General features: G+C 53.0%; 1 protein-coding gene across 5 annotated transcripts in view; it reads left to right on the top strand.

Moving 5' to 3' along the window:
* Kank (KN motif and ankyrin repeat domain-containing protein 2 kank) overlaps nt 1-12362 on the top strand; it is a 47618-nt gene that overhangs the window by 32728 nt on the left and 2528 nt on the right. For 4 of the 5 annotated variants that reach the window (XM_011137726.3, XM_011137727.3, XM_011137729.3 and 1 more), the window contains exons 5-9: nt 6292-6416; nt 7264-7344; nt 8034-8264; nt 9386-10611; nt 11718-12321. In XM_011137726.3, coding sequence (XP_011136028.1) covers nt 6292-6416; nt 7264-7344; nt 8034-8264; nt 9386-10611; nt 11718-12321 — 2267 coding nt within the window. Of the gene's footprint in view, nt 1-1548; nt 2596-6291; nt 6417-7263; nt 7345-8033; nt 8265-9385; nt 10612-11717; nt 12322-12362 lie in introns of those variants that run through there. The other variant, XM_011137732.3, reaches the window with a different exon arrangement.

Genomic DNA, 12362 nt, shown 5'->3' with positions numbered 1-12362 from the left:
GCGCGCAAATAAATAAAGTTCGTCGAGCAGGTTTCGCGCCGCGCCGGGCCAAGAACGCGCCTTTTCTCTTCCTTTTTCCTCTCCTTCTTTCTCTCTTTCTCCTCCTTTCTTCTTTCTTCGCTGCCGTGTCGCGCAGCGTGTAATTATCGAAGCGTAATTATCGTTTGCCCGCACGCCCGGCGAGTCGGATTCGCGCGCGTTCATTCACGTGTGTCGCGATAATCGCGACAAATGGCCCAATTAATCGGCCGCGAGCCGCGATTTATGTCTCGGTCGTCCGGCGAGCATCGAGTGTTGCTCAGCGAGAGCGCTCCGTTGCGTCGGTCGGATTGATAAATAATCGCACGCGGACGTCGCCGCGTTCGTCGGCAAGTTTCTTCGTGTTCAATAAATGTCAGCGACGTCGATCGATCTCGGAATCGTAAAATTCCACGCGCGATCGGCGCGCGTCTTTCTGCACCGCGTGCGAACTAAGAGAACAGAGCGGCAAGTTGGCGAATTGGCGATAATTGATTAATTATTATCGGCCGGGCGTTATTCATCGTTGCGCAATCGTGAGCGGGCGATATTAATTAATGACGCGTACGAAGCGAGCGCACGCATGAAGCATAGGGGGGCTCGCAGGCGGAATGCGAATCTTTCGGGGAGGGAGGGGGTATCTCATTAATTGTCTACACATCATTAACCGTTCCACCGTTCTTGTTTCCCCTCGTGAGCTGAAACTTTCCTTCGAGCGCAACGAACGCCCATAATTAATCCTCCCGTGCTTCTCCGTCTCTTTTTCTCTGCCTCCCCACCCCTTCCTTTCTCTCTCTCTCTCTCTCTCTCTCTCTCTCTCTCTCTCGCTCTCGCCCTCGAAACGCGAGTTCCAGCGAAGTTTCGGTCGGAATGCTGCAATCGTGAGAACATAAAGCCCGCCGGGTTCAACAACGCGACGAGTGTCTACGCAGTGCGACCGGATTAGTCAGTCAAGACTCGCGATTGCATGTCTGCTCATACGAGATCGAGCTCGTGGAGAACTCGCCCGCGTCTCCCTTCGTCGTGCGATTCGTGGACTTTCGTTCTCGAATATCTCGTTACCCGGAATTGACACGAATTCGACGTCGTGTCGCTCGGGCCGGATCACGCCGCCGGGATGCCGTTCTCTCGCGGAGAGAGAAAGAGAGAGAGATAGAGAGAGAGAGAGAGAGAGAGAGAGAGAAAGAGAAAGAGACAGGAAAAAAGAAATCTCGCGAAAAGTCGAATCGCATTCTCCGGAGGCCCGGGATCGAGACAAGACTCCCATCGCCGCGCGATATCTCGGCGGGGAGGGGGAGGCGCCAAGGGGCAACCGGATACCGCGTGGCAAGGCACACCGAGCGGCTTCTTTTTTCCCGCGATTAGCAAATCGCCGAGGCATCATCGAGGCATCACGGCACCGCGAAGGCAGCAGGAGAAAGAGGAGGAGGAGGAGGAGGGGGAGGGGGAGGGGGAGGAGGAACACGAAGAAGTAACAGCAGAAGAAGAGAGGCTCTCGTTCCCCTCTCCGTTCACCTTAGCGCGAACGGCCGGCGCCGCTTGGCTTGTCGGTGCCTCGGCGTCGCACAGTCAAACGCAAACTGTCGCCGTGCCGCGGCGGCGGCCCATCGTGTGTACGTAGGCTCGGAGCAGCGAACAAAAACGAACGAACGAGCGAGAGAGAGAGAGAGAGAGAGCGAACGATCCGGCTACAGCCCGCCGGCGCGCGTAGGGGACTCGATCGCGCCTCGAGCCAATTTTATCGGCAATTCCGCGCGACCTAAACTCCACGACGAGAGACCTCACCAGGCGAGCCAATTTTCGTCCCGGCGAGAGACGCGAAGATGGAGACAAGGAGGAACACTAACCTCGCTCAACGGCTGCCTCGCTATTAAACGGCCCCCGATATCTGACGGCTGACAAACGGCTGCGCGTTCGCTTCGGCTGCACGACGAGAGCTCGTCATCCTGGGAAATCGCCGGCGAAATCGCGAGCAGCGCGGACTACGGCAGGTCGACGCGTTGGGAGAGTTGTGATACTGACTGCTCGCGAGATCGATCGTCTCGATCGGACGCGGAGTGTCGTTTACGCGCGCGTTCCGCTGCGTCGGTTGAGCCGCGACGCCGCGTGAAGTTGGCCGCGGCTGAGCGACGCTCCGCGACTTTTCGATTCGCGGCGATTGCGCCTGTTTGCGAGCTGCCGAGGTACACCTCGTTGGAGATCCAAGCACGAGGACAGATCTATCCTTCGGCTTCACGACCCGCGTCAGCGACGAGTCCCGGCTTCGTCGCGAGCAACAACCGGGGCTGCCACCTCCGCGAGGATTGACCGCCTCCGCGACTCCGTCAAGTTCCGAGCCGGAAGTTCGATACGCCGCTTCGAGATCTAGATCGCGCGATATCTCGGATGCGCGCGTCGCTCAGGCGGCAAGTGCATAACCTTCAAACTTTCGACGAAGCGGCAGCAAGAGCCAAGCGCGCGATAGTGCGGTAGATTCGTCGGCTGCGCGAGAACGACGGTGCACGGCGAAGATGGGGGTGAAAAATTTCATCATGAAGCGCATCCCGTTCTGCAAGATGAAGACGAGGCGGAAATACCGTGAGTCACCCCGCGAAATTCGGACGAAAGCAATCCTCGCCGCGGTCGCTCGCCGACGGGCGTTGCGTCAGAGCGAGCGAGAGAGAGAGAGAGAGAGAGAGAGAGAGAGAGAGAGAGAACGAGAGAGAGAGAGAGAGAGAGAGAGAGAGAGAGAGAACGAGAGAGAGAGAGAGAGAGAGAGAGAGAGAGAGAGAGAAATCCGCATCTCGCGATATCCCACGCGAATAAAGCGGCGAAAACATCGGCGCCGAGGATTTTTCGCGACTTCTTTGCGCGATGCCATTTCGCAAGAGCGTCACGTCTGGTCACACTGACGCTATTGTTTATCGCTGCGATTAGCGTCACTCGCGACGAGGCATCGACGAAGATAATTTATCGAAGTCCAAGCAGGCTGAATTTATTATCAAGAGGCGATGCGATATCCCCGACTCAGCAGATCGAACGACCTCCGCGGTCGGTATCTTTCGCGTTTTTCCTTTTCTTTCTTTCTTTCTGTCGCCTCTCTGTAACCCGCGTCTCCCGGAGATCACGCGGTCGCGCGTCGCGCCGCGGGAGAAGCGCGCGATGGCTCTTTCTGTATTCTACGAGTGCGTCTGCTTGCGACGCGAGCGGCCGAAGGATGCAGGTGTCGGCGACGAGTCAGAGTGTTCTACAGAAAATTCCGCTCGTCCACGTTCGAGCAGAGGATCTAATTCGTGTCATGTGCGACCTTCTCGCGTTCTCGTTACGACCACGTCGACGACGACGACAACGACGACGGCGGCGACGGTGGCGATGACGGCGACGACGATGGCACAACTCGATTTGTCAAAGCGCTCGGCGACGGAAAAGGAGAAAAGATCAGTCGCGCTGCACGAATTCTCACGTGTCGCTCGTTCCTCACGTATGTCAAGTTACCCAAGTTGCTCGTGACTTTTCATTACCGTGATCGAAGGTGTCAAGAGAGAAATGGAAAAGAGTCTCGCGAATGAGGTGAAAAATCAACGCGATCGCAAATCAACAGAGGAAAAGAAAGTAAATGTTGAAAAAGATAATAAATTTTTGATCGAGCGAGGAAAAACTGATAATTCGTTGAGAAACGCGATTCTAGGATGATAACAATATCGTGAAACATCCACCGCTCTGAAAACTCGCGGCGTTCCGTGAGTTCCTGCGGAAGGAACGGCTGCCGAGCGTTTTGCGGCAGAAACCGCGTCTGTCAACCGCGGCCGACGACACGTAACTCCCAACACGCAACAGACGCACGGTCGCCCCATTAATTTGCCCGGCTCATCCTCGCTACGAATTTATCGCGATCTCGCGATTGGCACGCGGCCACCGGCGGCGCGGCTTTCACGCAGCGCTGGAGATCGGCGTTTAGCCTTTTTATGTCGCCTAATCCACATGTGCAAGGCGCGTGGCGCGCGTGACTCGGGCACTTCAACGTTAATAACAACACACGTACACACGCATACACGCACGTGTACAGAGTGTCCCGCGACTCGCGACCTTGATTTTAACGACGGATCTCCTCCGACCAATCGGACTTTTCCCCGGTGAAATCATCCGTTTCCCGCGCTCTTCGATCTTAGATATCTTCCAACGAGAATTCCATTCGAATGCAACAAGACGTTCGATTCAAATTACGCTCGAGTGCAATGAGATAATTACACGGAGAAGAGACCGATGCGCCACATTAATCCCCTTGCACTGTGATTTAAAGGGACTGTCAGTGATTTAAGGGGACTGGAGGGTCAGATTGCTGGAAAATTGTGCTTGTTTTTGATAATATTTTGTGACGAACTGAATAAATGTGCAAGAATGAAAATTTTAGGTATATTTATACAACATACGAAGAGTAGAAAAATTTTGTTTATTAACAAATACTCGTATAAATATACGATATGTATATCCGAAATATGCTCTCCTTTCTTTTTCAAGTTGTCGTTTTTGCAGTAATATCTCGGCTCTTGGTGGTCCGATCAGAGTGAATTTTAGCTAGAAATCTTGAGGAGGCTTATCATTATCCGGTGAACCATTACAAAAGAAAATGGAACAAGATTAACAAAATGACAGCTATTATTAGGAAAGAATTCAAATTTTTCAGTTATTTTACAATAAAAAGATTAATATCTCGAAATGAAATATTTTGACGGAGTTGTCCATGGTTCACCTGAGAGCCAGATGAACAAATATTATTGCTTCAAAATTTCAAATCGACACAAAGCTCAGTTTCGGAGAAATCACTGCAAAAAGTTGAACGATAAAATTTCGAGAAAAACTCGTTTAACATTTAAGTGAACGTATATTTATATGAGTATTTGTTAATAAACAAAATTTTTCTACTCTTCATGTATTATATAAATATATCTCAAATTTTCATTCTTGTACATTTATTCAATTTGTCATCAAGTATTATCAAAAGCAAGCGCGATTTTTCAGTAATCTGAGTCCCCTTAAGTCGCAACAGCGTTAAAATCGGTGATAAAGTTGCATCTGTAATGCCCAGTCTACATAAATCGCAAGTCGCAAAACGCAAATCGCAGACGCGGAACGTTGACCGAAACACGTAACAATTGAACCACGAGTCTTACTTGTGTTTCCTATGTTTGGCTCGCAAAACACACGATGAATCTTACCCGTTCTTCTTATATATTTATATTAGCCCGATATGCGTGCCACGAGCCTGGCTCGTGCTTCTTATATTTATATTTGGTACAAATTCCTCACCACAATCTCACACAATATTGTAGGTCAAGAAGGGGTTAATGTCGTCATGAGCGAACGCACCAAACGCGTTCTGCTTTTCAGAGGAAACGTACAAATCCTGCTCGTACCCGAGATCGGAATTTCACCCACGACGACTAATCCCCGGTCGAGGCGGAAGGTCGCGGCGCACCCTGCACATACGCGCCTCCTGCGACGAGGGTCGCGTGCAGGGTAGCGTGTGACGAGCCCACGAGGCATGTCACGAATGGCCGGAGAATTCGCCGCGACGTCCGTCGCGCATTTCTTCATCGTCCCCCGCACGATTCGAGATAACCGGCCGTCGCTGGTGCAACGTTGCGCAACCGCTGATTAAAAAGCATCTCGAGGGGGGCAGGTGGACGCAGGTTAGCCTGTTATGAAGGTTGCGTAAGGAACGCGTGCGATAAACAAGAACGGCCGGGGATCTTCAATTTTGCCCGCCTATTGTCCTGCCGATGACGCGGCTCGGAGGAGCGCAATTGCGTTTCGCTTCGAGAGACGCTGTCGCGTCGCCGCGGGTCTTATCTAAGCGGCAGTAATGCGACGTCAAACACTCGTAGAGCGAACGAGCTCGGCGATAACGCGGCGAGATCGTGCGGAAGATACGCGAGATACCGGTAGAGTGTAGATATATCCGTCAGCGGGGAACGAGCTGATCAGCGATCGCAGAAATCCAGCGGGTTGTTCGCAAGATTTCCGCTGGGCGATCGGCTTTAGCTCGCTCCCCGGCTCCAAGGGGCTTCACGAAGTCGCGAGGGCAAGGTCGATGCTTGCTCGCAGGCTGCGGCGAGGGGGGAGGGGTAGGTCGACTGAAGCGTCCGGGTGCAGCTGTCGCGTTTTCGGAGAAGATCGCGAACGACATCGGGGAGACCTCGCTCGCGATCTTCCCCTTCGCGAATTCAATCGCGCGCTAACTCAGCACGCGACTCTTCACTCGACTGATCTGACGCGCGTCTTCGTTTTCATCAGATGGCACGAACGGGACGACGGCGCCGCCGGTGTCGCAAAATGCGGCGCAGACGGACCATCCGGCGGATTCCGACAATGTCAGCGTCGGCAGCGGCAACTCGAACCTCAGCACCGGCGCGCTTCAGGTAGGAGGGTCGCGTCGCAAGTCTCTCTGCGTCGGCCATTGCAGCAATGAGCAGCCGCGGGCACTCCGGATTTTAGTGTGTTATTTTTATCGCAGCTCTTTTCATACGTTTCTCTCGTCACGCGTATCGAGTCACAGTTTAAATTGTAATTTAATTTAATACATTTGAACGTATGGAAGAAACATCTGACATGCTCGTAACGCACTTGAATTTGCAGCGAAGCTCCGAGGAACGCGACACGTCTCTCATGAATCTCTCGCGAAAAATCCTCGCCTGCACTGCAAATCCGAATTCGTTACTCCGACACGGTTGTTCCAACTTCTTGGTAAGTTAACTGATCATTCAGTCATATGTCTGTCTTTGTTGTTCCTTCAACTTAGACAAAGACAGATGTATGATTTAACTATCAGTTAGCTTAGCAAGGAATTGGAACAAACTGGCCATATAACTGGCGTGTAATTGTGGCTGAAGCTTTCTTCGCATGTTTCCGGTCGCCTTGAATCGCGTCATTATTTAGTACGCTCGAAACGTGTCGAATGATGTTTAGACGAATTAAACGGCGGTGATTGAAGAGAAACAGAAACGCGTGAAGAAAGCTCCAGCCGACTACACGTTTATGTGTGTCAAAGTAAGACACTCGGATTTGCAAGTGTGGCTGTGCAATTTAGCGTGTAATTGTGTGTCGCGCGGTTTCCATTTCTTTCTCTCGCTTTCCCTCGTTATTCCAATTGATTTCACCAAACGAGGATAACAAGCTTCCAGCTGAATAGTTAGACGGCCACGGTGGCATTTGGCGGGCAATTGAGTAGGAGTTGATGGGTAAAGACGCATTTTGCCGGCATTGCAGAATATCCGAGAGCAAATGGCGGCGTCTCTCGAAAGGATGAGAGAGCTGGAGGAACAGGTCAAGGCGATTCCCATGCTGCAGGTGAGTTCCCGCTAATTTCGCGTCCCTCCTACACTTTCGTAACGTTCATCGCCCCGCCGCGTAATTTGCACCCATGCCGGGCTCGTCTTCCGTTCTAGCGCGAAACGCGCTCGGATAAGAGATACTCTCTCCCACCGCTTTATCGCGATCCGTTTGTTGCCATCGCGGGGATGCCTCATTATGCGCCAACGGCGCGAGGTAATGAAGCAATTTTCATCTACGCTCCCGGGGAGATGCGGCGAGCTCGTGAACTTGTAATTAGCTCGACGTAAAAAGTCACGGCGGATCCGGCGAGAACCGCTATGATTATTTTGCACAATCGGCTGTGAGGCTTCACTCGCTCGCTCGCTCTCTTTCTCTCTCTCTCTCTCTCTCTTTCTCTCTCTCTCTCTTTCTCTCTTTCTAGCGGTCTCTGTTTTATTCCTTTCTTTTATTCCTTCAAGTCAGCGAACAGCATCGCGATCTCGCTGACTCGCTGAAAAACGCCAGTCGAGGCACCACACTGTACGTCTCTCGCGCTATATTTCCCTCTCGCTCTTATCAGTTTAGATAAAAGCTTGCCTATACTATTGTCCTCTCTCTCATATGCATCTCCGTCGCACGGTCGCTCTCTATTTCTTTTCTTTCTTTTTGTCTCTCTCTCTCTCTCTCTCTCTCTCTCTCTCTCTCTCTCTCCCTCTCCTTCGCAGGTACAAGTCTCGGTGCTGAAAGAGGAGAAGCGCAATCTGCTGCGACAAGTGGATGAGCTGAGTAAAACGAATACCTGCAACAACACCCTGCACAGGCATCGCAGCCAGTCGTTCTCGGAGCAGCGCGCCGCCCTGCGAAACCTCAAGAACTCCGACGTCGGCACGTCCACCAGGAACATGGGCACCATGTGCAGCGTGATGACGAGGGACGTCGGGGTCTCGCATCAACAGGTAAACCCCGAACCCCGGCGCTTCCGTCGGCCGAACGCAATACACGTAATTTTCGTCATATCCATATCTAGATCTAATTAGAATTATCTAGATAACCGACGTTGCGAGAACACGCAGGAGCGTGTTCTCTTGCGTGATACCATCTGCACTCGTTAGGTCGAACTACAGTTTAACGTATCCCTCTCTTCCTCCCCTCCCCGTCGTCTTTCTTTCCGGATTTAAAATTCTGAGGAGATGAGGTGATTTCATTCAACGAAAATTAAATTTATCGCGCTTATCGGCTTAACGGCCGCTGCCTCGAGAAAAAATATTTCTTATTCGCGTCCTCTCTCTCTCTCTCTTTCTCTCTCTCTCTCTCTCTCTCTCTCCGATCTCGTCGACCGTTATTCCGACGCATAATTTTTCCAGACACGCAATTCCTCGCCAGAAGCGCGCCGGTGGGAAGGTACACCACTTCGTGAACTTATCTGATCGATTTTCGCATGCGTGCAGAAGTGAGTAGCAATCGCGCGGCCAATTACACGTAGAAGTGAAAATCGGAATTTTTAAATGGCGACACGCGGTCTCGCCGGCGCGCGTCTATCTCTTCGCTTCGCGCACCTCTCTCTCTCTCTCTCCCTCCCTCCCCCTCCTCTCTTTCTCTCTCGTGCTTTCCTGGCTTGCGCCGTTCGACCGCAGGCACGTGCTTGCGCGTCAGTACGTAATTCGCGTAAATGTCGGCGTGAATGGAGACTTCGCGCGACTGAAGACTAGAGACGCATGTATCCCGCCGATTGCGATATGCTGGTGCTGCTGGGTGCCGTGTTGCGTTTCTTGTTGAAATTCCCCGGATACGTCATCGGCAACATGATCTGTCCGGTATGCGTCGGTTCGTAATACGCGCAAGAAGGATAACTCGCTTTCGATAATGTCCATTATGTGAAAAGAAAATCGACGTCGCCGCGATCGGGCGAATTTCTAAAGCGCGGCTAACCAAAGTCGTCGGAAATGACGGCGACGATCAAATCGACGAAATCCGATCGCTCGCGTTCACGAAGCCTCTCAGGCGAGCTTCGCGGGCCGGTCGATCGTGCGCGCCAAATGCTCGACAATTTAACCACGAATTGTTCTGTCGCGAGCAGGTTCGGACGAGAGACATCGGTATGGTGACGAGCACGCCGATCAAGCCGATGCTGCAGAAGAGCCGGTTGCAGATCCAAGAGATCGTGCCCGACATCCAAGACGAGAGCAGCGTGTCACTGCTGGAGGACGGGACCCCGTCGAGCCTGTCGAAGCTCTGCTCGAACTCGAGCCTAACGCGCGATCAACCGACGCCGGAAACGAGGAAGAGACACCTGACGCGGACTCCGCTGCAAGTGGAATCGATACCGCCCAATGAGAGCGATCCAATCGACCGTAAAATGACGAAAAAAACGCGAGACTCGGGCACCAACACGGAGAACAGAGCCAGGACTCTGCAGTGCAGTCACTTCCTGATCGAGGACATTGCACCGGAAACGAAGAGGGAGCCGAAGAAGCGCTCGTGCGGAACAACGACGAGCTTGACGATGAGCAACATGCTAAGTAACGAGGACGCCTCGGCGCTCGTAGAGAGCGCCCTGAGGGCGTACAAGCGTAGTCTCGTGAAGGACACGTCGTCCAAGAGCACCCAGTGCAGCCTGGAGGCGCCCAAGGCTGTCGAAAAGCGGAACCAAGCGATCCAGGTGACCGAGCACTTCAAGATGCGCTCGCACGTGAGCGTGACCGCGAAGCCGAGGACGGCGGAGGTCGGGGTCGAGGTCAGACTGAGTCCCAATAGCAGGACCGTGTGCGTCGGGCCGGATCCCGTCGCGACGTCGCAGCCGGTGTCGTTGAACTCGATGAACTCGAGGAGCCATTCGTTCAACTACGGTGACAGCCGGGCCAAGAGCAAAACCAGCAGCAGCAGATCGATGGGCGTGATGGTGGACGACTTGGTGAGGACGGTCGCGCGCGGCACCGACACGTCCGGCCTGGCGCCGAAGTGCCGCGACTTCGGCACCTCGCCGTTGAAGAAGAAGCTCGTGGACGTGTCGGTGGGCGACTCGGTCCGGCCGCACATCTCCATCTCGTGCGCGGCGAATTACTGCGACAACTGCAAGGAGACGATCAAGAGTCTGGCGAAGCAGATCGCGAACAACGCGGAGAACAGTCTGAACCATCAGAACAGCAGCCTGGTGTCAAGGATCCCCAGGCCGTCCCACATCCCATTGAACGCCGGCGACCATAGAAGGCAGTTCAAACGGCAAGACACGTATACGAAGATACCGGCCGCCGGTGTCATCAGATACGACACGGATAACAAGGAGCAGTACGACAGCAGTAACCGGTTAGTGACTTTATCTTCTTCATTCATCTCATGTCTGCGTGTCTAAATAGCTGGATAAATAAAGAAATTATCAATGAGACTTTTCCCGCCGTCGTCGTCATCCTGACTTTAACGACCGTTTCAAAGTATCACCAGTCGCACTCGCTGTTCTAAAGGCCCACTCTTCCCTCTCACGCTCGTCCAATCATGAACTTCTAATTATTGGTTTCATCCCCCGGGTACCTTCCGGCGCATCGCGCGAAGCAGCGAGTAATATAGCTTACCCATCGAGAACTCGAGTCACCCTTCCCGCTCGATCATATTCCGCGCCATCTGTCATCCTCGCGGTCGAAGGTCGGTTCAGGGGTTGCTCCTGGATAAAGGGGGTGTGAACGAGGGGTTGCGAGCCAGGGAGAGCCGCGTATGACGCACAGTCCGCGCCGGTCGAGTGCGCAGATCGCAGTTTGTTGTCCTTTTTCGAGTCCATGGTTGCGCGCGTGTCGTCGAGTGCGTCATTGAAGCTCTCCCGCACCACAACAACGACCACGACGACGACGACGGCGGTGACGTAAATACACACCGTGACGAGAGTCACCGGTGTCGGTGTCGGTGGTGCGCATCGGTGCGTCTTGCGTCGTTGGCGATCTTGCTATGGTGAACGAGTGAGCGCGTCCTCGATCGTCGGCAAATCGATGCTGCAACAGCAACAACAGCAGCAGCAACAGCCGTCGCAGCAACGCGTCGCTCGTTTACTCAGCGCTCCCGAAGCCGCCGGCGTCCCGCCCCGTCTAGCCGCGGAAGGGTATAACATCTTTCCTAAGCCGTAATCTAAGATTACGCTGAGTCTTAACGCTCGTGTCGACTGTCAGCATTGATCTTCTGTCTGGTTACATTGCCGTTTATTTTTGGCGGCCCGACGTCGCTTTGACATTTGCCCACCTTGCGCTTGGAATAGAATATTTAATATTAATGAGACATTCCGATAGGTGATCAATGCAATTGATTGACTGAGCCTCAAGGGTGAATCTGAAGTTTGAAAGACTCGAACTTGAAATTGAGTTGACTGTGAGATTTGGAGATGAGTTCGCTCGAGTTCGCGGCTTGATTGTTGTGTCTCACTCTTGCAGGATTCAACAACTACAGTCCGAGAAGAACAAGAATGAGAAGACTGTGTCCGAGGAGACTCGTAATGTGGAAAAGGAGACGGATAGCGAGGAGAAGCCCGAGTTGCCCGAGTCAGCGTTGTTTCAGCCGATTCAGGACAAGCCTAGGAAGAAGGTCGAGCCTTCCAAAGAGATGCAGGCCGCCATGAAGGTGCTGAACGACAGCTTGAAGAAGTCGCCCAGCAGGAATATCTCTCATCAGCTGAAGAACGCCACCAATATAATACAGCAGGAGTGGTTCAAGATCTCCAGCATGTCGAGCGCGAACCCGCTGGACGTTGAAGACTATTTAGACTGCTTCGAGGAATGCTCCGGCACTCTGCTAGAATATATCGTCAACATGACGGATGCGAGCGGAAACACGGCGATGCACTACGCGGTCTCTCACGGTAACTTCGACGTGGTGTCCATATTATTAGACTCGAAGGTCTGCGACATCAACAAGGCGAACGTAGCCGGCTACACGGCCGTCATGTTAGCCGCGTTAGCGGAGGTCCGGAATTCCACGCATGCCTCCGTCGCGAACAGGCTGTTCCAGCTTGCAGATGTCAACATCCGCGCGAAACTGGTAACCCTTGCTTTATAATGCACACCCTAATATTCATCATA

Source organism: Harpegnathos saltator, unplaced genomic scaffold (genome assembly GCF_003227715.2).
Source record: "Harpegnathos saltator strain DR-91 unplaced genomic scaffold, Hsal_v8.6 scaffold514, whole genome shotgun sequence".
Classification (NCBI taxonomy): Eukaryota; Metazoa; Arthropoda; class Insecta; order Hymenoptera; family Formicidae; genus Harpegnathos; species Harpegnathos saltator.
Note: the sequence above shows the minus strand (reverse complement) of the source record. Positions and strands in the feature narration are given on the sequence as shown.